The 25,868-nt window shown below is 40.6% G+C and overlaps 1 protein-coding gene across 1 annotated transcript in view; it reads left to right on the forward strand.

The window, feature by feature from the left end:
• Nucleotides 1–25,868, forward strand: part of LOC126298489 (Fanconi anemia group M protein-like) — a 238,262-nt gene that overhangs the window by 169,411 nt on the left and 42,983 nt on the right. Inside the window, exons 18-19 of the mRNA XM_049989825.1 lie at nt 19,012–19,221; nt 21,712–21,893. Coding sequence (XP_049845782.1) covers nt 19,012–19,221; nt 21,712–21,893 — 392 coding nt within the window. The remainder of the gene's footprint in view (nt 1–19,011; nt 19,222–21,711; nt 21,894–25,868) is intronic.

Here is a 25,868-nt window from a genome sequence, read left to right on the forward strand (position 1 = left end):
GCCCACTTGCTGCTGGAAGACAAATCTATAGCAGTAACAATTTCACAGAAATCTTCTTACGGGCAAGCTGAAATAGTAGTTAATTAATAGATTTTTATATCCACTCAAGGTTTCTGAATGCTGTTATCAACAGTATTGTTTTTGTATACATACATACACATACGTATATATGTATGTACTCCTCAAGACACCGCATGATGTGCGGCAGAGGATATCTTGTTCCACTATTAATCATTTCATTTCCTGTTCCACTTGCAAATAGAGTGAGGGAAAAATGACAGTCTGTATGCCTCCATAGGAACCCTAATTTTTCTTGCCTTCATGGTTCTTAGACAAAATGTATGTTGGCACAGGAGAACAATTCTTCAGTCAGCTTCAAATGACAATTCTCCAAATTTTCTCTAAGTGTTGTGCAAAGAGAATGTTGACTTTCCTCCAGAATTCATGAAGTTTCTCTGTAATACTCATATGTTCTTTGAACCTACTGACAACAAATGTAACAGCACACCTCTGATTGCTTTGATGTCAATGATGACATCTTCATGTACACCAGGATGTCCTCAGCAAACAATCACAGATTACTGCCCACACCTGTGTGTCAGATTAAAAAGAGGCTGCAAACCATTCACATATATGGGAACCTAATTTGTGCACTCAGAGCTTTGTTAACAGTTTGCAGTGGAGCAACATATTAAATGCTTTCCAGAAATCTAGGAACATGGAATCTGCATTTTGACCTTCATCCATTGTTCACAGGAGAAAAGGACAAGCTGAGCTTCACAGAAGTGATACTCCCTAAATCCATGCTGATTTGTGGACAAAAGCTTTTTTGTCTCAAGGAAATTTATTATATTTGAAATCAAAATATTTTGAAGAATACGGCAGCAAACTGACGTTAGGGATATTTGTCTGTAATATTACAGATCCATTCTTTTTCCATTTTTATATACAGGAGACACTTGCAACTTTCCTCCAGTTGCTTCGGACTTTGCACTGGGTAAGAGATCTGCAATAAATGCAAGCTAAGTATGAGGCCAGAGCCGAGGAACACACTGTGCAAAACTGAATTTATATTCCATCTGGAGCTGGTGACTTGTTTGCTTTCAATTCTTTCATTTGCTTCTCTGCATCAGGGATGCCTATTACTATGTCTTCCATACATGGGTCTGTGCAACGATCAAATGATGGTGTGTTTGTATGATCCTCCAATGTGGATGATTTCTGATAAACAAAATTTAAAATTTCAGCTTTCCTTTTGCTATCTTCTACTGTCACACCAGACTGGTCATTGAGAGACTGGATAGAAGCCTTTGACCTGCTTAGCAATTTTAAGTAGGACCAGAATTTTCTCAGCAAGGTGTTTTGGTAAGGCATGACAGTGAAAGTAGTTGTATGCTTCACATGACATTCTTTTCACAGGCACACAGATTTCTAATAACTTTAACCTTTCGTCATTTGCACATTCTTGTTTGAACCGAGAGAGCAACAGTTTCCACTTTCCCAGCATTTTATGATCACGGTGGGTCTTTTTTGTTCTTAATCCACTTACTCGGCACACGATTCTCCATAATGCAGTTCACAAACTGTAATTCTTCTGTGTCCATCGTATCAGAACAAAATGATGTTCATTTATTGTGTAAGTGGCTTGCTAACAACTCCTCATTTGTTCTTTCTAGCAAAAATTCTCTTCTAGTCTTCTTGATGGATTTATTCACTTTAGTAAACATCATTCCTATGATACCATGATCACTAATCTCTGTCTCTATGTTAACACTATTGATAAAGTCAGGCCTATATGTAGCTACAGAATGTAAAATATTTCAATTGCGTGTGGGCTACTGAACTAGTTGCTCAAGACAGTATTTTGGAAAACGTGTTCAAAACTACTTCACAAGACTGTCTGTGTGTACCACCTGCAATGAACCCATAGACGTCCCATTCTGTTATCAGCAAGTTAAAGTTGTCTCCAAAGAAATTTGCATGATCTGGGTATTTTTCCGCTACTGAGCATAGACTTTTTTTGAGTGAGTCCAAAGTAAAAACAGCTCTCAATTACCTTGAGTTAACCTTGGCCTGTTACTCTTGTCTGAATAACTTCACAATTACTCAGTGTCCACCTTCAAATAACCAATATTTTTGTCAACTGGAATGAACACACCCGCTTCTATGACTTCTAATCTGCCTTTTTGGTAAATGTTCCCTGTCTTGCTAAATATTTCAGATCTTTCCACTTTTAAGTTTCAATCAGGTCTCAGTTCTGAGAATAGTTTGAGTGCAACAACTTTTTTAGAAGGTAGTAAATTCAGGAATTCTGTTAAAAGTTCTTTGACATTTTACTATTGAAATTTTGACAGTCAGAGTGTCTTTACTTAATACACAGTCCGATTTCGCTCTCTTTGTATCCACTGGCAAGTGTTCATCAGAAGACCTCAGACTACCACCTAACCTAAAAACCCAAGTGTGCACTCCACAAGTACTCTGATACTATAGTAGCAGTTTCCTTTGTGTATTGCACCCCTGACCTATCAAGGGGAGTCCTACAATAAATTCTCATTCGCATAACATAGGGTCATTAATCTTAAGCCAAGGCCATTATAGAATCAATATAGCCTATGGTTAAGACCATCCACTTCACTCCAAATCAAAGGATGCTAACCAACTCTGGGTATGATGCTGCATACTGTGAGCTCTGTCTGCAACCAGCGAGTGAGACCAGCAGCCTTCACCACTGCCGCCAATCACCCATAAGAACTGAGGCTGGCCTCAGAACCTGACGGTGTGTGGAGAAGGGTACCCCGAGTACCTCTATCGGTTCTCCCTTCTATTCCAGTCTCGTATTGTTTGTGGAAAGGAGGATTGTCGGTATGCTTTTGTGTGGGCTCTAATCTCTCTGATTTTTTCCTCATGGTCTCTTCGCGAGATATACGTAGGAGGGAGCAATATACTGCTTGACTCTTCGGTGAAGGTATGTTCTCGAAACTTTAACAAAAGCCCGTACTGAGCTACTGAGCATCTCTCCTGCAGAGTCTTCCACTGGAGTTTATCTATCATCTCCGTAACGCTTTCGCGATTACTAAATGATCCTGTAATGAAGTGCGGTGCTCTCCGTTGGATCTTCTCTATCTCTTCTATCAACCCTATCTGGTACGGATCCCACACTGCTGAGCAGTATTCAAGCAGTGGGCGAACAAGCGCACTGTAACCTACTTCCTTTGTTTTCAGATTGCATTTCGTTAGGATTCTTCCAATGAATCTCAGTCTGGCATCTGCTTTACCTGATAAGAGTGTCCTCCTGAGTGCTCCCCACCCAGAGATCAAAATGGGGGACTATTTTACCTCTGGAATATTTTATCCAAGAGGACACCATCATCATTTAACCATACAGTAAAGCTGCATGCCCTCAGGAATAATTACAGCTGTAGTTCCCCCTTGCTTTCAGCCATTCACAGTACCAGCACAGCAAGGTCGTTTTGGCTAGTGTTACAAGGCCAGATCACTCAATCATCCAGACTATTGCCCCTGCAACTACTGAAAAGGTTGCTGCCGCTCTTCAGGAACCACACATTTGTCTGGCATCTCAACAGATTCCCCTCCGTTGTGGTTGCACCTACAGTATTACTATCTGTATCAGTGACTCGCACAAGCCTCCTCACCAACGACAAGGTCCATGGTTCATGGTATGTAAATTCCGCTTGCTTCACTGAGGTTTTTTTGCGGATGATACTGTGGTATATCGAGAGGTTGTAACAATGGAAAATTATACTGAAATGCAGGAGGATCTGCAACGAATTGACGCATGGTGCAGGGAATGGCAATTGAATCTCAATGTAGACAAGTGTAATGTGCTGCAAATACATAGCAGGAAAGATCCCTTATCATTTAGCTACAATATAGCAGGTCAGCAACTGGAAGCAGTTAATTCCATAAATTATCTGCGACTATGCATTAGGAGTGATTTAAAATGGAATGATCATATAAAGTTGATCGTCGGTAAAGCAGATGCCAGACTGAGATTCATTGGAAGAATCCTAAGGAAATGCAATCCGAAAACAAAGGAAGTAGGTTACAGTACGCTTGTTCGCCCACTGCTTGAATACTGCTCAGCAGTGTGGGATCCGTACCAGATAGGGTTGATAGAAAAGATAGAGAAGATCCAACGGAGAGCACCGCACTTCATTACAGGATCATTTAGTAATCGCGAAAGCGTTATGGAGATGATAGATAAACTCCAGTGGAAGACTCTGCAGGAGAGACACTCAGTAGCTCGATACGGGCTTTTTGTTAAAGTTTCGAGAACATACCTTCACCCAAGGGTCAAGCAGTATATTGCTCCCTCCTACGTATATCTCTCGAAGAGACCATGAGGATAAAATCAGAGAGATTAGAGCCCACACAGAAGCATACCGACAATCCTCCTTTCCACGAACAATACGAGACTGGTTTAGAAGGGAGAACCGATAGAGGTACTCAGGGTACCCTCCGCCACACACCGTCAGGTGGCTTGCAGAGTATGGATGTAGATGTAGATCAACTTTATATGATCATTCCATTTTAAATCACTCCTAAAGCACACTCCAGGTACTTTATGGAATTAACTGCTTCCAGTTTCTGACCAGCTATTTTGTAGCTAAATGATAAGGGGTCTATCGTTCTATGTATTCGCAGCACATTACACTTGTCTACATTGAGATTCAATAGCCATTGCCTGCGCCATGCGTCAGTTCGCTGCAGATTCTCCTGCATTCCAGTACTATTTTTCATTTACACCACAGCATCATCTGCAAAAAGCCTCAGTGAACTTCCAATGTCATCCAAACGGTCATTTATGTATGTTGTGAATAGCCACAGTCCTATGACACTCCCCTGTGTCACACCTGAAATCACTCTTACTTCGGAAGACTTCTCTCCATGTCTTTGGAGCTGATGTGAGCCACAACTCACAGATGACTGCATCCTACACTCTTAATAGCTGCAGGGAGGGCCTCCTCCACATGAAGCCCCATGGCGGACAAACCGAGCACACCCTGGATTTCTTTCCAGCCTTGAATACCATTTTCTTAAGTGACTGTGTAACATGCCTAACATTGGAGCTGCCAATAACTAGCAAACTTGTGTCCTCATGTGCCTGCCTAAACCCTACTGAAAGTGTGGCCACCTGTCAACTCACAGGGTGAATGGATGAAGCCAGACAACCAACCTCCACATTCACACTCTATCTCAAGCTACATGAATGAGGACGGAACCCCTACATCATATACGCTGCTAGGTACTTCAGCAGCAGGACCATTGATTGAAACAAGCCAACCTCAGGTTGTCCAGGTGATGTACCAGATTCTCCACTACTGCTACAACCTGAGCTGGCAGTTTGAAGATGGCTGACAACAGCCAAAAAGTCTTCATCTGTTTGCTATCTTCGGCTGGTTTCTCTTGTGTCCACATCCTGTATGCACACATCCTATTCATCCTAATACTACTAATGTGAGGAATTAATTATAAAAGCACACAGAGAAAGCTAAATATCAACTTGCTACTCCCCTGGTGTGTCATCAGTGAAGGCTGGCTCCTTACTGAGCTGCGTAGCTGGCTGTTCAAAAGAAATGACAACTGCGCTACTGACTACGAATTTACTCTTAAATGTTACTAAAAGGTGAGATGACACATTTTATGTATTGCAGGATATTAGTGGTGGTAAATATTTGTGTAATAATATCTAAAGTGCTACTCTTTGTATGTATTCAGAATTTTATGACATAATATTATTGTTGCAGATGTTATGAAATCCAAGCTCATAAAGTTATTATGAACAAATAAACATTGTTGTTGTCATTGTTGTTAAGCTGCACAGCTAACTGAAGCTCTTTGAACATCAAGCCAGTGACCAATAATTAATGGATCATGGCACCACACCAGTTATGCATCAGTGACTGTGTGTGGAGTGATGCTGTTGAATAAAGAATGAGTTGAGTGTCACAGTAAAGATTCAGGCATAAATTTACTGTTGTAAACGTCACCTTCAGGATAGTGACAGTAACATATTGTAAATTACTGAAGCGAGAAATGCAACATCATCCCAAGAATTCTTCGAATGAATTATTGAAGTGATTTCACAGATGTGCTGTAGATTTATTATTTGACATATTGCCACAAGGGTTCGCACATACACAGAAAATCCTAAATATATTTTTGACATATTACAAGTGCTTCATATGTGGTTTCATACTGATTCTGCAGATATCAAGTCAATAATCAAATTCTTTCCATGTTCAGTGCAGCATGTCCCTATCAATCTGTTCAAAAGCACTATTGATATGAGCACATAATTCTGTTTGGTCTGTTGGTAGAGGAGGCATAAACACTAAATCTTTTACATAACCCCAAACAAAAAATTGCGTGGGGTTGCGTTGGGAGTGTGTGGAGGCCATGAAATGAATTGATGATCATCAACCCCACCACAACTGATCCAGTGGTTTCTCAATTTCCTGTTTGAGACTTCACTAAAAACGTGTTGGAAATGAGGTGGAGCACCGGCCTGTTGTCAGATGAAGTCCACACTGTTGGTCTCCAATTGTGGCATGAGCCAATTTCCTAGCATGTGCAGATACATAGGTCCTATGGAGGTCTGTTTGCAGAAGAAAAAGAGACTGTAAACTTTAAATATTGAGACTCCACAGTAGACTAACTTTTGGTGAATGTAGAAAATGCTCCACAATAGAGTGGGGCTTCTCTTCCACCAGATTCGCGCATTGTGCCTGATCATTGTGCCAGTTTCAAAAAATGTTGCTTCATCACTGATTGTGAGTTTCTCGTGAAACCCTTCCTTTTCCATAAGCTGTTGTAACTGTGTCAAAAGTTCAAAAGTCTGACTTTGTCATCAATATTCAGGACTTGTAGTGGTTATAAGCAGTAAGGCTTCAGCTTCATTCGTTTCCTTAAGATCGTCCAAACGGTTGGTTGTGGAATGATTAGCTATGTGCTTACTCCGTTCATCAACTGCTGTGAGCTATGTGTGTTTCAAGCACAACATGTGTTTTCTCAAAGCCTATCACCATCATGCCTAACTGCTCACTGCTGCACTCTTGTAGCAGAAATCTGAAGTGCAGCCGCAACAATACAAAGCTTTTTGAATTTATTCCATATGAGAGTTGATTTTCATGACAATAGTCAGTAAACATAGCTACAGTGAAGAAATTGGTTTATTGTATTTAATAACCTTGTACTTTCAGAAGGAATTTATAAGGAATAGGAGGTGAACTATGGGTACTGTAATGAGAATGAAAGTATCCACAAAAATTCGAGAGTTATTAATCAGCACAAGGCTGAGCATTGACTCAAATTACTGCTAATAACAACAACCTGGATCTAGCTTTTTGCTGTTTCAGAACAGACATAGAAAGGAACAATTGTGACTCCAATTCCATCAGTAGCAATGCTTCTAACTGCCCATTCTCTATGTGGGAGTTAGATCTGGCACTGTCTGAGGCTTGTGATACGACACTGAATCATAACTGCTCAGTTCTTCATAGCTTGTTGAGGTTCCTCACAAAAAGAAAGGATCATATGGCATTGTCAGCTGGGAGATACCGAGCGATAGGTTCAGACACCTAATTAGAAAGGCTTTTCTTCCTTCACACACAATGGCTCCTTTCCTTGTGATGTTTGAGAGCTGTGTGTGGAGTGTATTTATTGAGTGTAGGTTACTGTAATGAATGTATTTACAGCATGTTGTAGGGGGTAAGTAAAATAAAGCTGCCCTGCAAAATATTTATAAGATTGGTGGGATACTGTTTGTTCTTAATGAACATTAGAATTGCCCATCACAGGAAATGGTGGAAACACTGACTTCAGTGCACCAATTGGTTGTTTTCACAACATGTCATGTCTTGTGCTTTGTAGTGGATGTAGTGATGACAACGAGTTCTAGAACCAGCCCATTGCCATTTTTGCCAAGTTGGGAAGAATGGTTTTTGTTGAGAAAGATGGGTTACCTCACTGTCTTGTGTATCATAAAGTTCCAAATACGATGAATAAGTATAATATACAGTGTCACTACATGTCTTGTCACGCGATGCAGTACAATGAGCTGGACAGTAATGCAAGAAAGAAACTCATTGTCACACTGAAGGGCGAAGTTCAGCAACAGGTGAATCTGATGCCAAATAAATAAATATAACAAATGAATACATACTTCTTCTGCACACTCTGTATATGTACTGATTTTGTTTATAACATACGTTGTATGCAACTATTGTAGATTGCTGGCATCAACAAAGATACATGTGATGCAGTCCTTCAAGTAGGCTACAAAGTTGCACACATCATTGCAACAACTGGAACACTTTCCTCAATGGGTCCCTTGGTGGAGTCATGCCTTCTCGCCATTGTAGAGTGCTTGGCACTAGCAGACGTTATAAAATATGAAGGAATGTACCTCTCCGAGCAAACAGTATCTTATCAGATCCGAGATATGGGCAAAGATTTGAAAAATCAACTGAAACAGACATGCCAGGCCTATATAGCTTTTTCATTAACCCTTGATGGAACCACAGATGTTGCTCAGCTTGCAATATTTGTGAGGGGAATTAATTCAGAACTACAGATTTTTGAGGAGCTATTAGACATGATACAGATGGAATACTTAACCACAGGTCATAAAACATTTGAGGTTGTTTGTTAGTGTGTGTAGAAAACGTGTGCTTGCCATAGGAAACGCTCTGTTCTGTGACAATATACAGTGCACCCCAAATGGTTGGGAGCCAACAAGGTTTCCTGACTTGTCTGAAGTAAAAAATGAAGACAGAATTATGGAAACAAATATCACACTGTTTTGAGCACCAGGAAGCCCTTTGTGCTGAAAGTGTGAAATGTGCCAACATCATGAAGGTCATGGTGAAGTGTGTAAATTTTGTAAGGCACCTTGGTGTCAACATTTCAAAGGCTTTTTGCACAACCTGGAAGCAGTCTGTGGTGATATTCCTTATCACTGCAAAGTACAGTGGCTTAGCAGAGACAAAGTTCTCGATGTATTTTTCTTAATTCAGAAATAAATTGCATTGTTTGTGGAAATGAAAGGAGAGGGGCAACCATCATTCAGCGATGAGACATTGGAAGCAGGTTTGGCCTTCCTAACTAACAACACAAGACATTTAAACAGCTTAAATATGTCATTTCAAGGAAAGGATCTATTAATGATTAATGTGTGCAATAAGAGTAATGCATTCATGGACAAATTTTGTCTATTTGAAAGACAACGTGGTAATGGGAATTTAGCTTTTTTCGAGTGTTTTTAATTTCTTCAGTTGCCTGAGGAAACAAGTTGTGCTGATTATCAACAAATTATCACACAACTTACTCAAATTTTTGAGGTAAGGTTTCAGGACATGCAATGCCTACCAAATGAATTAAACCTGTTTAGCACTCCGTTTCCAGTTGTAACAGATATTGTTCCTTCAGAAATGCAACTACACTCCTGGAAATTGAAATAAGAACACCGTGAATTCATTGTCCCAGGAAGGGGAAACTTTATTGACACATTCCTGGGGTCAGATACATCACATGATCACACTGACAGAACCACAGGCACATAGACACAGGCAGCAGAGCATGCACAATGTCGGCACTAGTACAGTGTATATCCACCTTTCGCAGCAATGCAGGCTGCTATTCTCCCATGGAGACGATCATAGAGATGCTGGATGTAGTCCTGTGGAACGGCTTGCCATGCCATTTCCACCTGTCGCCTCAGTTGGACCAGCGTTCGTGCTGGACGTGCAGACCGCGTGAGACGACGCTTCATCCAGTCCCAAACATGCTCAATGGGGGACAGATCCGGAGATCTTGCTGGCCAGGGTAGTTGACTTACACCTTCTAGAGCACGTTGGGTGGCACGGGATACATGCGGACGTGCATTGTCCTGTTGGAACAGCAAGTTCCCTTGCCGGTCTAGGAATGGTAGAACGATGGGTTCGATGACGGTTTGAATGTACCGTGCGCTATTCAGTGTCCCCTCGACGGCAATTTCAGAGGGCGCAAAATTCATATTCTTGAAGAATTCAGAGGTGTACGGCCAGTGTAGGAGATCGCTCCCCACACCATGATGCCGGGTGTTGGCCCTGTGTGCCTCGGTCATATGCAGTCCTGATTGTGGCGCTCACCTGCACGGCGCCAAACACGCATACGACCATGATTGGCACCAAGGCAGAAGCGACTCTCATCGCTGAAGACGACACGTCTCCATTCGTCCCTCCATTCACGCCTATCGCGACACCACTGGAGGCGGGCTGCACGATGTTGGGGCGTGAGCGGAAGACGGCCTAACAGTGTGCGGGGCCGTAGCCCAGCTTCATGGAGACAGTTGCCTCGCCGATACCCCAGGAGCAACAGTGTCCCTAATTTGCTGGGAAGTGGCGGTGCGGTCCCCTACGGCACTGCGTAGGATCCTACAGTCTTGGCGTGCATCCGTGCGTCGCTGCGGTCCGGTCCCAGGTCGACGGGCACGTGCACCTTCCGCCGACCACTGGCGACAACATCGATGTATTGTGGAGACCTCACGCCCCATGTGTTGAGGAATTCAGCGGTATGTCCACCTGGCCTCCCGCATGCCCACTATACGCCCTCGCTCAAAGTCCGTCAACTGCACATACGGTTCACGTCCACACTGTCGCAGCATGCTACCAGTGTTAAAGACTGCGATGGAGCTCCGTATGCCACGGCAAACTGGCTGACACTGACGGCGGCGGTGCACAAATGCTGTGCAGCTAGCGCCATTCGACGGCCAACACCGCGGTTCCTGGTGTGTCCGCTGTGCCGTGCGTGTGATCATTGCTTGTACAGCCCTCTCGCGGTGTCCGGAGCAAGTATGGTGGGTCTGACACACTGGTGTCAATGTGTTCTTTTTTCCATTTCCAGGAGTGTAGATTTGCCAAACAGCACACTGCTCAAGGACAGATATTACAACACCATGAATTTGGTAACATTGTATTGTGATCTTCATGCAGAAGACTTTTCCAGATTACACAGGAATGCAGTTGACATAATCTGCCTCCCCGAACATCATGTGACCACTGGTATAGAACTTTTAAGTGTTACAGGATTTAAGTTAGCACCTCACTTTTGTAGAGCAGAAATGGAGAAATTGCCACATTCATCAGGAACAGTCATAAATTTAAGAACGTAGACAGTCATAAATTTTTCCTTGAGCAGCATATGGGAGCATCTGAAACAGAAGTAGAATTTCATAAAAAATTCTTCATAATATTAAGTGTATATCAAGCACCTGCAGGTAACTTTAATCTGTTCATAAACCACCTTGAAGCTGTATTGGCCCATTTAACAACCAAAAACAAAGAAATAGTGGTTGCTGGTGACTTCAATGTAGATTTCCTTAAAGACTCTCCCAATTAGAACTTATTTGAATTAGTAACACTATCATTCAACTTAATTCCTTAATTCCCACTGTAAAGTTCCCAACTAGGGTAGCCAATTGATCACAAACTGCCATTGATAACATCTTTATAGAAAAGTCCAGTGAACAAAATTATACGAGGTATGTCCACAAAGTAAGTTCTGTTTGGTTACGTAAAACAAACGTACAGATACAGAAAAAATACTTATTGTACAAAAATCTACAACTGTTAAACTACTTTTCTACATAGCTTCTGAAATTTTGTAGGCACTTGTCATAGTGTGGCACAAGTTTTTGTATGCCTTCTTCATAGAAGAGTGCTGCCTGTGTATTCAACCATGCGGTAACATGTTCTTTCAGCTCATCGTCATCGTTGAAGTGTTGACCACCAAGGACAGATTTTAGGTGTAAGAAGAGATGAAAGTTACTAGGAGCAAGATTCGGGCTGTACGGAGGATGGTCAAACGCATCCCAGTGAGATTCCCGTAAGAGTTGGTTGGTCACATTTGCCATGTGAGATCAGGCATTATCATAGAAAAAACAAATTTTTGACAGTAATCCTTGGCGCTTATTCTGTATTATGCGGCACAATTTCTTAATGGTCTTGCAGTAACCATTGATTGTTTGGCCTCGTGGTAAGAAATCAATCACCAAAATGACTTCTCTGTGCCAAAAAATGGTGCATATGACTTTTCGGTGTTTCAAGATTTGCTTAGGCTTGACCTACATTGGGGATGAAGTGTGCCTCCATTCCATTGATTGCTGTTTTGTTTCAGGGTGTCATACGATACCCAAGTTTCATCCCCCGTAACTATACGAGAAAGAAAACCATCACCTTCTTCATTGTAGCGTGTCAAAAACTGAAGTGTACTGCCCATCTGTTGTGTTGTTCAGTAAGAATTTTGGGTACCCAACATGAGCAAAGTTTTTTAGATTTCAGTTTTTCCGTAACAATTTCATGAATTAATGATCGTGAGATTTCTGGAACTTCCATAGCAAGTGCACTAAGTGTAAACTTACGGTTGTGCTCAATCTTCTCTTAAATTGTGTGAACCAGTTCATCAGTAACCACAGATGGTCGTCCACTTTGTTCTTCATCGTGCACTTGATCATGTCCTTCATTGATCAGTCTGACCCATCTTCTAACCACTGAATCACTCATAGGATTTTCTCCATAAACCTTGCAGATTTGCTGATGAATTTCCTTTGGTTTAACTTTCCCTGCATTTAGGAAATGAATCACAAATCTGATTTCACATGCGGTGACATTTTCTATTACTGCTGACATTATAAAGAAGCACTACAAAGCACACACCAGCAGCAGTGATCTGAAAATGGTGTACATTTATTTTCCCTGAGTCAGAGTAACTGCCGCGTGTGCTCGGAACTGCGATCGTAGCACTGCTGCATATAGCAATATAAAGGGAACTTACTTTGTGGACGACCTTTGTATTATAAAACCAGTAGTCAATGGCCTCTCAGACCATGACATGCGGTTCCTTCAGTTAAATGTTAATACTGAACAGGGTATATAATCTGTTAAATCCAAATTCAAGAGACTAATCAATAAGCCAGAAATTGATTATTTTAGGACACCCCTCAGAGACATTCACTGGAGTGATGTTTACAGTGCTCATGGCATGAAAGTAAAATATAACACTTTGCTGATAAAGTGCCTACCTTATTTGAACACTGTTTTCTCCCAAAACTAACCACGCTTAGAGCAAAATCTACAAAGAAGCCATGGATTACTCAAGGAATAGAGGTAACTTGTAAAACAAAAAGAAAACTGTATCTGTCAGTCCAAAACCATTCTAATGTTGATGCTATAGCACATTATAAGACAAACTGGAAAATAATACAGACTGTAATACGGAAGTTAAAGCAAATATATTACAAGGAAAAGATAGTCATAGCAGATAACAAAATAAAGACAATGTGGGATATAATGAAGGAGCAGACTGGTAGAACTAGACGTGAAGAGGGGCAAATAGCATTAAGAGTAAATGATACATTGGTGACAGATGTTTATAGTGTTGCAGAACTTATTAACAATTTTTTTTAACTGTTACTGAAAAGATGGGGTTGTCAGGTTCTGTAGATGTTGCCATGTGATACCTCAGACCAGACACTTCAAGTAACTTCCATAATATGAGTTTGACCCTCACTACCCCAGCAGAAGTAATGTCCATCATAAAATCTTTAAAATCAAAAACATCTAGTGGGTATGATGAAATAGCAACAAAGTTAATGAAAGAGTGTGATTCTGAGTTAAGTAACATATTAATCTATCCGTGTAACCAGTTATTTATCAGTGGAATATTTCCTGAATGGTTGAAATATGCTGAAGTCAAGCCAATTTTTAAGAAGGAAGATAAAGAAATAGCGTCAAATTTCCATCCAGTTTCACTTTTGCCAGCATTCTCAAAAATTTTAGAAAAGATTATGTACAATGGCTTTATAACCATCTTATCACAAATAACATATGGTCAAAGTCGCAGTTTGGATTTTTAAAGAGTTCTGATAGTGAGAAGGCTGTCTACACTTACAGTGAAAATGGACTTAATTCATTAGACAAAAAATTGCAGGCAACTGATATATTTTGTGATCTGTCAAAGGCATTTGACTGTGTAAATCACAATATCCTTTTAAGTAAATTAGAATATTATGGTGTAACAGGAAATGCTGCAAAATAGTTCAAATCTTATATCTCTGACAGGAAAGAAAGGGTGTCATTAGAAAAGAGACATGTATTAAGCTATCAAGCGTCATCCAACTGGGAACTAATTACATTTGGGATCCGACAAGGTTCCACATGAGGGCCCATGCTTTTTATTGTGTATATCAATAACCTTTCCATCATTAACATTACCAGATGCCAAGTTTGTTTTGTTTGCCGACGATACAAACATTGCAATAAATAGCAAATCAAGTGTAGTCTTAGAAAAGTCGGCTAATAAAATATTTGTGGACATTAATCACTGGTTCCTAGCCAATTCTTTGTCACTAAACTTTGAAAAATCACACTGCATGTATTTCAGAACTTGTAAGGGGTGTCCCATGAGTATATGCCTAACATATGATGACAAGCAGATATAAGAAGTGGACAGTGTTAAATTCTTGGGATCACAGCTCCGTAATAAATTCAACTGGCACAAAACTGCTGAAGCATCTAAACAAATCTCTATTTGCAATGCAAATTCTGTCAGTCATAGGGGGTATAAAAATGAAAAAGCTGGCATACTATGCTTACTTTCACTCCCTAATGTCATAGGATTATTTTTTGCTGTATTTCATCAAGCCAAGATAATGTTTTCTGGGCACAAAAATGTGCAATGAGAGTTATATGTGGTGTGAACTCAAGAACATCCTGCAGAGGCCTGTTAATGAACTAGCGATACTAACTACTGCTTCCCAACATATTTATTCCTTAATGAAATCTGTCATTAAAAATATATCACTTTTTCAAACCAACAGCTCAGTTCGTGGACTCAGTACTAGAAATAAGAATAATCTTCACATGGATTTAAAGTCACTTACTTTTGTACAAAATAGTGTACATTTTTCAGATACACAAATATTCAATAACTTGCATAAAACGCTGAACAACCAATGAAATTTAGTTTAAGAAAAACCTAAAAGATTTATTGGTGGCCAATTCCTTCTACTCCACTGATGAATTTCTCAGTAGAACCAACTGATTTTGTGTGTGTGTCTTCCGCACAATTTCAGTGTAGTAATGTGTTCATGATAAATAAGTATTGTAGTAGTTCTATTATATGTTTATTGCCTTATAAATAATAAAAAACATTTTGTTTGTAAAATTCAGTGCAGTAATGGAATCTTAGTAAATGAGTGTTCATTAAAAAAAATTAAAAAAGAAGACAATAATTCTACTTGGGACCTGTGGAGGGTACATTATCTTATTTGTTTTAGTTGTAAATATTTGTCATGTATTATTGTTTTTGTGACACATTTTATATCCTGTAGGGCCTCCTCACTATGGAGCAGTTGGAATGAAAGTAAATCTAATCTAATCTACTGTTGTGAATAACTGTCTTTTATAATGAAGAGAATAAAAACTGCAGAAAGATCCCAGCTGCGTGATCCAATACTTAAGAGTATTGTGCATCTTGTGGCAGCTCAAGAACTGACACCCAATATTTCATTAATCGTGAATAAACAGAAATGTATTTCTGAAAACTAAACAAAATGTTCATATATTTGTCTAATATTAATGTTTTGTTAATTATAATCAGTTACCCGGTATTGCCTTGTACATGGTCTTCTTCCTGGCCAGTGTTTTGTGCACAGTGCTTCATGAAAGCTGCTTGCCCAGCCAGTGTCCACCTGTGGCATTGTGCATGAGCCGTTTACTCATTCCTATCTGAAGGTGCCCAGGTGCTCACAGCAGAGCTCTTGGGCTGGAACAGCCTGCTCTGTCCCGAGTACTTCACTGTGTCATTACTTTTGAGTGAGTAAAAGCATCATATATATTTAGTGACCTGTTGAACGCAACACAAAATGGTTCTCTCAGTGAAACATTCATTGTCGATTGTTACATAAAGTGCAGTTAATCAAAAATTTGTGCGGAACTGTTTGCTTAAGACTTTAAGTGTTTTGGCAAAACCTTCAGAAAAGGTCTGTAGTGCGAAGCCTAGGGGCAAAATAGTGTGAAATGGGCTCTGTAGCAAATAAAAACTGTAACTATTCTAAAAGAGTTCAAACACTAGAAAACATTGCTCAAGAGTATCTGTGCAAGTGAGAAGTAAGAGATAATTCTGTCCAAACATTATCAAAAACGACCTGCATCTGTATCCCTAAAAATTTTACTGCTATCCACAAGTGAATTGTCCTGTCAAATTTTTGCCTATTGAGTTCTGCCAATGGCTTTTAGTGGAATCAGGAGTTTTCTGGTTCTTCAACATCAATGGTAGCCATTTCCTGCATCTTCAATGATATTAATTAACAAGGGTCAATCCAACACTAGTCATATTTACAATATTTGCTGGGCTAGTTTATTTTGCCAACCCTGTACGATGATGATGATGATGATGATGATGATGATGATGATGATGATTAGAGAAGGAAGAGGTTGATACCCAGTGCTGGTGCACAGGCCACTCCTCTTGAATAGCACCAAGTGGACAGCCGAGCTGAACATATTCATCCGACAGATGGATCACCATCAACAGTCACATGCAATCACTCCATGAGACACTGCAGGGAGGTTTGGAATTTAATCCAGTCATTGGTGCAAAATCTGGTGATCGGGAAACATCTCCCATGATGCCATGACCTCTCCTCCCTTTGTCAGGGTAATAATAGTGATAGTTTCCACCCCTCTGGCTGTGATCTGAAGTTGCTTCCTCCAAAGTTAAATCCAAGCACACAGCCATGCGTTAGCATCCTCGGCTATGAAGTTGGCTCAGGTTCTTCACAAGGACTACTAAAGAAATTGACATTGCTCTTTTGATATTAATATGAGAGACAAGGCAGCTTCTTACTTTCAAAGATAATTTATTTCAATATGACTCCATGAAGCCTGGAAAGGACCAAATCTCCCTAAATAAAAATTTTTTCCCAAGTCATGAAATGGAGAATTGGAGGAGATAATTAAGACACTTGGGAACATAGCATCTTAGAGTGTGAGTTCAGTTCCACTGTGGATTATCTGATGCTTCTGAGTATTCTTGCTAAGGACAAAAGTAGATTTAATTTGGAGATATTTTAGAAAAGAAACCACTCTTAATTTTGTTTTCATGTAAGTTCTTAATAATATTTTACAGTGTCTGCACAGTTTTGACATTTGGTTATGAATAGGGGATCATTCAGTTGTTTTCTGTGACAACTTCTTCAGAAGCCTCCCCATTAGTGAATTAATAATCTTTGCTGCAGAAATGCAGACACAAGAGCAGATAAGATATGAACAAGGAAGTAGTTTATCTCCACCAATTATGTGGGGAGTTCCATGCTCGTCAGTAAATATAACACCAAATGAAACAGCCCAAAATGCACGACTCCCATTTCCTAGAGGAAAGACAGGGAAGCGCATTTCATTCAATTGCGTATCAAAGCATGTTGGCATTCAGAGAAAGGAAAAAGTTGACACTGTAGCAAAAGAGATCTTCACGGGATACAAAGTTGAACAAAATGATATGCCTCTTTTTGTTTCTCATCTCATTGTTGAGTTATGTCATGAGTGACTCAGAAGAGGGATGGTTGAAAATAAAACAGGACATCTGCAGACAGTGGGAGTAATTACCCAGGTGTTGCATTCCTATTTCCATTCACCAAGTTAGAATGAAATGACTTTGATTTATCACTTGTATAGTGCTGCCATCTGGAATGAGGCGTGGCACTCTTACTGAAGGGTGCACCATTCTGTTGTGTTTATGACATAAATATTTCACTAAGCTATATTTTAACTGAGTGAATGTCCTATTTAAATTTTGATAAAACACAGTATATACAGTTCCGTACAGTAAATGGCACAACTCCAGTAATAAATATAGACTTTGAACAGAAGTCTGTAGCTAAGGTAGAATTTTCAAAATTTTTAGGTGTGTCCATTGATGAAACGTTAAACTGGAAGCAACACATTGATGGTCTGCTGAAACGTTTGAGTTCAGCTACGTATGCTATTAGGGTTATTGCAAATTTTGGTGATAAGAATCTCAGTAAATTAGCTTACTATGCCTACTTTCATTCACTGCTTTCGTATGGTATCATATTCTGGGGTAATTCATCGTTAAGTTGAAAAGTATTCATTGCTCAAAAGCGTGTAATCAGAATAATTGCTGGAGCCCACCCACGGTCATCCTGCAGACATCTATTTAAAGATCTAGGGATCCTCACAGTAACCTCACAGTATATATATTTACTTATGAAATTTGTTGTTAATAATCCAACCCAGTTCAAAAGTAATAGCAGTGTGCATAGCTATAACACCAGGAGAAAGGATGATCTTCACTATGCAGGGTTAAATCTGACTTTGGCACAGAAAGGGGTAAATTATGTTGCCACAAAAGTCTTTGGTCACCTACCAAACAGCATCAAAAGCCTGACAGATAGTCAACCAACATTTAAAAATAAATTAAAAGAATTTCTAGATGACAACTCCTTCTACTCATTGGCTGAATTTCTAGATATAAATTAAGGGAGGGAAAAAAAACTAACTGACATTAGTGTCATGCAATATTTTGTGTAATGTAATATCTTGTACAGACATCTTTCATTAACCTGACACGTTCCACATCATTATGAAGTGTCGTATTCATGATCTATGGAACAAGTATTAATCTAATCTAATCTAATCTGACTGGAGGGCAGCTGTTCATTGAAAGGGGAGGATCTTGATTTTATTTTAACTGTTGCTAAAATGATTGAGGCACACATTTTAAAATTCCATGGTTTGTCTAGGCTGTAGCCTAAACTTTTAGTTCTAAAATTTCAGCATGTTGCCAAATGGTTGGCTTATGCTGGTTTGAAGGAATATTACAGTACTGATTTTGGGGCTGATTTTTTCTGCTATTATTTTAACTTAGTTATCAGTGTAATCTAATTATTTTCATTCACAGTGGAAAAAAAAATCTAATGTTTGTTTCCAGATGAACTTCAAGATATATTTCATCATCCAACCACACAACTACCTGGAAACAAAAGTCCGGTAACAGAGAGACTCCTGATGCATCACCAATGGACTCCACAGTTTCAAAAAACATTTCTAATTGGCCACTCATTCCTCACAGATGATTTGAAATCTTTGTTTAACCTCATTGAATCAAAGCAGCAAAATTTACCTCAAACACAAACTGCTGGTAAGCTTGCTTGTATTCAGTTTGGAGGATGTAGAAGACATTGCTTGAAAATAGTTGAGGACTTCTGTCAGACTTTGTGTGTAAAATAATAGTGCCACTATTTAAAACATGGGAACAATATGAATCTTTATTTGCTGTCATCACAAATTAAGCTACACTTTACCTTTCTTCACATAAAAGCTAATTTAGTATTAAATCAAAATAAACTGTTAAATTTTCTTCAAATAATTCTGTTTTGCAAGCTATAAAAGAGTACAATTTAATATGAAAATACTAAACACTGAAATTAATTTATAATTTTTACATTGTTTTCCAAATATTCTAGTTCCATTTAATATTACGTAAAATAAGGAAAAGGCAAGCACTCACCTATACCAGACCAACATGTGAAACACAGAAATGCACAGCAGAAAAGAACATTCACAGTAGCTTTCAAGCACTAGCTCTTTCTAGCAAAAGCACACATTCACCCACACAATCCCACAGACATCCAAATGCACACTTCTGTGACCATGCAAAGACCAATTACTGATACTCACTTACTGAAAGCATTTACCTGAGCTGATGGAAGTGGGAAGAGGGTAGGGGAGTCACAAGGAGAGAGTAGTGGGAAAGAGACAGGTGACTCCATGGTCACACAGCAAGACAAAAAGAGTAGATTTTACAGTAGAGAGGGTGGAGAGAGAATGCCCACGTTTGGGGGGGGGGGGGGTAGAAAGTAGTGCATGAACTAGACGGTGGAGAAGTAGTATGAACAGAAGAGAGAAAGGAAAAAGGACGGGTGAAGCAGTGGGAACAGGTTAGTGGAGATTTAAACCAGGGGAATTTTGAGAGCAAAAGATGTGTTGGAGAGACAATATCCATCTGCATAATTCAGAGAAACTTGTGCTTGAAAGGAGTACCCAGATGGCATGCATGCTGAAGCAGCAGTTTAAATCATTTGTATTGTGATGTGCAGTATGTTCTGCAAGTGGACCATCCAGTTTCCAGTCACATTGCACACCACAACACAAATAACTTGAACAGCTGCATCGTCACATGGGCCATTTGGATAATCCCTTCCAGTGCACATTTCTCTGATCTACACAGGTGAAAATTCTCTCTCTAAATCATCCTGTTCTCTCGAGATACCCCTGGCTTAAATCTCCAGTGTTAACATCACTTCCCTATATATCAACATTCCCTATGATCATGGTCTCTCTCTCTCTCTCTCTCTCTCTCTCTCTCTCTCTCTCTCTCACACACACACACACACACACACACACACACACACACACACACACACACACACACACACACACACAAAAGCACCTTTTCTCTCTTCATCTTCGCATTTCTCCCCCCCCCCCCCTTTTCCCCCTCTCCCTCTTCCTACATCTCTTTCTGTGGCACCCCCTGTACTCTTTTCATCTTGTGCAGCTGCAGGGTCACCTGTCTCTTTTAATTAGTCTGGCCTTGGTCACAGGAGTGTGCAGTTTGGTGTCTGTGTGGCTGTGTTCGAGAAAAGAGCTAGTGCTCAAAAGCTGTTGTGAATGCTGTTTTCTGTTACGTGTTTCTGTGCTCCAAGCATTGATTCGCTGTGAGTGAGTGGTTGCTTTTCCTTTCATTTATGTATTGTTCCATTCAGGTATTCCCATTATTGTTATAAATGTTACTATTGCTAACCTACTATACAATGTTCTCCTTCGGATACAACTAATACAAACACACATTTAAATGGCTGCTTCACAACCTGTGCCATCATGAGCTTCTCTTCACCTGTATGTAGATGACCTGCTAGGTCCTGTCCCACCTCCATCCATTTTCCCATGAGTCTCATTCACTCATTCTACATTCACACACTCCTCTCCTGTCACTGTCTTCCTCTTCCTCTGTTCTATTTTCCCCCGGCCAGTCAACTCCATCAGACTGCAGTGGGCAGAGGTGTGCAACCAGATGACATACAGGGAGCCTACGCAATCATACTGCGATGGGTGAGCACCTACAGGCAGGGGTGACCAATTGGCTTGTATATGTGCAGAACATGTGCAGTAAGGACACCTAACAAGTAGCCTACACTACTTGCACATGCCCACAGGTGAGCTGATGGGCACTGGTGCCATATGGGGCAGTGCTGGAGCACTGCCCTGTATGGCACATGTGCCTGGAGCAACCTGCCTTCCACTTTTATTTCTTCCATTACTGGTTTCCACCCAGGGTGTTCAATATTCATATTTAGCATCTTTCATTTCTAGGCTCATTTTCAACATGGGCAATCGCAGTGACATCAGAAGCAACACAGTGACTATTTATTGTTGTTTTCTGTTGTAATCTTATTCTCTGATGTATAGTATTTCCTGAATTAATTTTTACTTCCTATATAAACTGCCTAGAAAGTCAGTACAATGCTTTAATCAACTGGCTTCCTTAATACCAATAGTTAAAGTCTTGTCTGTAGTTTAAGTTAATAAGTTAACATGATATTTGCTAAATTATTGCACCCTTCCACAGAACTGGCAAAAAAAATGGACAGCGCAAACCTTCAACCAAAAACTAGGAAACGAAAGAGGGCAGCTGAAGCAAAAGGCCTACAAACAGCAGAAGCAAAAAGGAAAAAACTTGAAGATGCATCACTATTGTTCGACAAAACGTTCAAATTGCCTGTGGGAATACCCTCAAGTAGAATAAGAAAGGTTAGCTTTTTGTTGTGAATAATAATTTGGTGATGTGCTTTAAGTTACATATGAAGGTCATTCCAAAAGTAAAGAATGTTTTGATTTGACCGTGCTGCTCAATTCTCATACCACCTCCATTGCCATATGATAGACCTTGTGAACTGTTGGCTCCAGTATGACACTAATAATGAGCAGCAGAAGTCGTTTACTGTTTACAAGGTATCCAACAGTCTGGGAATTTTTTAGAGTTCAAAACAAAAATTTTATTTCTTTTTCAGTATTTTACAACCAAGCTCTATTGTGAGGTACTGTAGCATCTATGAACTTGTGAGAACCATAGCATCAACATCACACATTTCCAGTGCTATGTTCAGTAAACAAGCGTCATGCCACCACTGTACTGAATAAACCAACCCCACGTGTCTGCCAATAAGAGGCGTGAGAAAAGGGTCATGGAGTTTTTGTTGCTAGCCGTATCCTGGGGAATAGAACGCAGTTGAGTCGCTCTGTTGTACTTCAGCTTCCAGACCATGCGGACGGCTTCCTGCAGCCTACCTCTCTCCGTGCTCTCCCTGACCTGTCACCTACTAGCTTGATCGTGAACCACCTACTCTAACTCTTCCTATCCCTGTTTCCAACTCACACTCACACTGGCAGATGACGTCACAGTCTGTCCTGGATGAGCCCTTATGTAGCCTGTAATTTCAGAATACAATCAAAATTCAGTTTATTTCTCTTCTTCATTTTGAACCTTCCTTTCAATGCATCCCTCTCCCATCTTTGACCAGGCCATCACCTCAAGTGCCGGGTAACTGTTTATTTGTGTGATTTGTCTTTGGTTTGTAGTGTAATATAGTTTCTGAATGGAAAAGAGTTCATACTGCCAAATTTGCAAACAGATAATTCAGGTTTATGGAAGTCTGATGAATGTAGCTTCAGTTTAAAAATAATGTGCAATGTTTAATGGCAGATTAGTGAATATTCTTGGTAAATAACAAATAGGCTGACCTTCAGCTGTGATTGATGAATTCAAATCAATGATTGGGAACAAAATGGATAGACATTTTGCTATTTATGTACTAAATGCATGCTTTCCTAAAACTTGATGATCAGTTCTTTATTAACATTTACATCTACATATATATGCAACAAGCCCTCATACAGTGCGTGGCAAAGGGCATGCTGTACCATTGTTAATCATTCCCTTTCCTGTTCCACCCACAAATGGAGCAAGAGAAAAATGACTGTGTATATGCTTCCTTACAAACCCTGATTTGTCTTATCTTGTCCTTGTAGTTCTTATACACAGTATGTGTTGATGGCAGTGGGATCATTTTTGAGCCTATCTCAAATGTCAGTTCTATTATCTTTGTCAATAGTTTTGTGAAAGGACTGTCTTCTTCCCTCTAGGGATTCCCTTTGAGTGCATGGAGCATTTTGCAATACTACCTTGCTAATTAAACCTACTGGTATCAATTCTAGCTGTATGCACCTTAATTGCGTCATTAATCTGAGCTATGGACGATCCCAAACTTTCTGGCAATATTCAAGAATTTGTTGCACGAGTGTTCTGTAAACAGTCTACTTTATAGATGAGCCACAATTTCCTAGAATAGCTCCAATAAGCTGAAGTCTACCATTCACCTTTCCTACAAATGACCTTATGTGCTCCCTCCAATTCATATCGTTTTGCAATGTTATGGGTTGATATTTAATATATGTAACTGTCTCAAGTAGCTTACCACTAATGCTGTATTCAAACATTATGGGATTGTTTTACCTACTCATCTTCATTACCTTGCATTTTTTCTACATTTAGAACAAGTTACCATCTATCAGACCAAATAGAAAATCTGTCCAAGCCCACTGCCATCAGCAAAGAGTAACAAATTGATGCTTACTCTGCCCGCCAGATCACTGAAGTATATAGAGAACAATAGAATTCATATTACACTTTGTGATGTATCTAGGAGTCACATATATATTTTTTTATTATAAGATTAACAGAATGGAGTACTCTTGAGTGAATGTCAGTGGCATATGTACTGACAAATTATAATTAATTTTCATTTTCTGCATGAGGTTAGTGTGAGATGTAAATGTTGGAGTTGATAGATAAGAGTCCTGTAAGTAACAAGTGGTGCAAGTTAGTTTACAAGTAATGCTAGCATCTGATAGGTGGCATTTTAAGAACCCTTTACTGAGCTAGAGAACTATGAACTGTTATGGCATTATTAGCGTGCTTTACAGCTATATGAGAATTACGTAATGTCAAATATGAAATTTTCTTGAATGTAAATGATAGTATAAGTATTTCTAATATTTGTAAATGTTAATGGTAAATGTCATTATACAGTTGCATATACACTCCTGGAAATTGAAGTAACAACACCGTGAATTCATTGTCCCAGGAAGGGGAAACTTTATTGACACATTCCTGGGGTCAGATACATCACATGATCACACTGACAGAACCACAGGCACATAGAAACAGGCAACAGAGCATGCACAATGTCGGCACTAGTACAGTGTATATCCACCTTTCGCAGCAATGCAGGCTGCTATTCTCCCATGGAGACGATCGTAGAGATGCTGGATGTAGTCCTGTGGAACGGCTTGCCATGCCATTTCCACCTGTCACCTCAGTTGGACCAGCGTTTGTGCTGGACGTGCAGACCGCGTGAGACGACACTTCATCCAGTCCCAAACATGCTCAATGGGGGACAGATCCGGAGATCTTGCTGGCCAGGGTAGTTGACTTACACCTTCTAGAGCACGTTGGGTGGCACGGGATACATGTGGACGTGCATTGTCCTGTTGGAACAGCAAGTTCTCTTGCCGGTCTAGGAATGGTAGAACGATGGGTTCGATGACGGTTTGGATGTACTGTGCACTATTCAGTGTCCCCTCGACGAGCACCAGAGGTGTACGGCCAGTGTAGGAGATCGCCATGATGCCGGGTGTTGGCCCTGTGTGCCTCGGTCGTATGCAGTCCTGATTGTGGCGCTCACCTGCACGGCGCCAAACACGCATCCGACCATCATTGGCACCAAGGCAGAAGCGACTCTCATCGCTGAGGACGACACGTCTCCATTCGTCCCTCCATTCACGCCTGTCGCGACACCACTGGAGGCGGGCTGCACGATGTTGGGGCATGAGCGGAAGACGGCCTAACGGTGTGCGGGACCGTAGCCCAGCTTCATGGAGACGGTTGTGAATGGTCCTCGCCGATACCCCAGGAGCAACAGTGTCCCTAATTTGCTGGGAAGTGGCGGTGCGGTCCCCTATGGCACTGCGTAGGATCCTACAGTCTTGGCGTGCATCCGTGCGTCACTGCGGTCCGGTCCCAGGTCGACGGGCACGTGCACCTTCCGCCGACCACTGGCGACAACATCGATGTACTGTGGAGACCTCACGCCCCACGTGTTGAGCAATTCGGCGGTATGTCCACCTGGCCTCCCGCATGCCCACTATACGCCCTCGTTCAATGTCCATCAACTGCACATACGGTTCACGTCCATGCTGTCACGGCATGCTACCAGTGTTAAAGACTGCGATGGAGCTCCGTATGCCACGGCAAACTGGCTGACACTGACGGCGGCGGTGCACAAATGCTGCGCAGCTAGCGCCATTCGACGGCAGTGTCCGGAGCAAGTATGGTGGGTCTGACACACCGGTGTCAATGTGTTCTTTTTTCCATTTCCAGGAGTGTATAATGATCCACTGTGTTGAGAGAGAGAGAGAGAGAGAGAGAGAGAGAGAGAGAGAGAGAGAGAGAGAGAGAGAGCGCGAGAGAGAGAGAGAGAGTGTTCAAAGTATTGTTGTTTTCTGTAAATGGAATAAGGTCACACAGACTTTACAAAAGACAGCAAAAGGTCATTATTTACAGTGTTGAGAATGACTGTGATGCGGGGTGTGAGTGGGATACGGTCAAAATGGGAAAAGCCCCAGGGATCAGTGTTGGGGCCACTCCTGTTCCTTATTTATATAAAT

This window comes from Schistocerca gregaria, chromosome X, assembly GCF_023897955.1.
Source record: "Schistocerca gregaria isolate iqSchGreg1 chromosome X, iqSchGreg1.2, whole genome shotgun sequence".
Classification (NCBI taxonomy): Eukaryota; Metazoa; Arthropoda; class Insecta; order Orthoptera; family Acrididae; genus Schistocerca; species Schistocerca gregaria.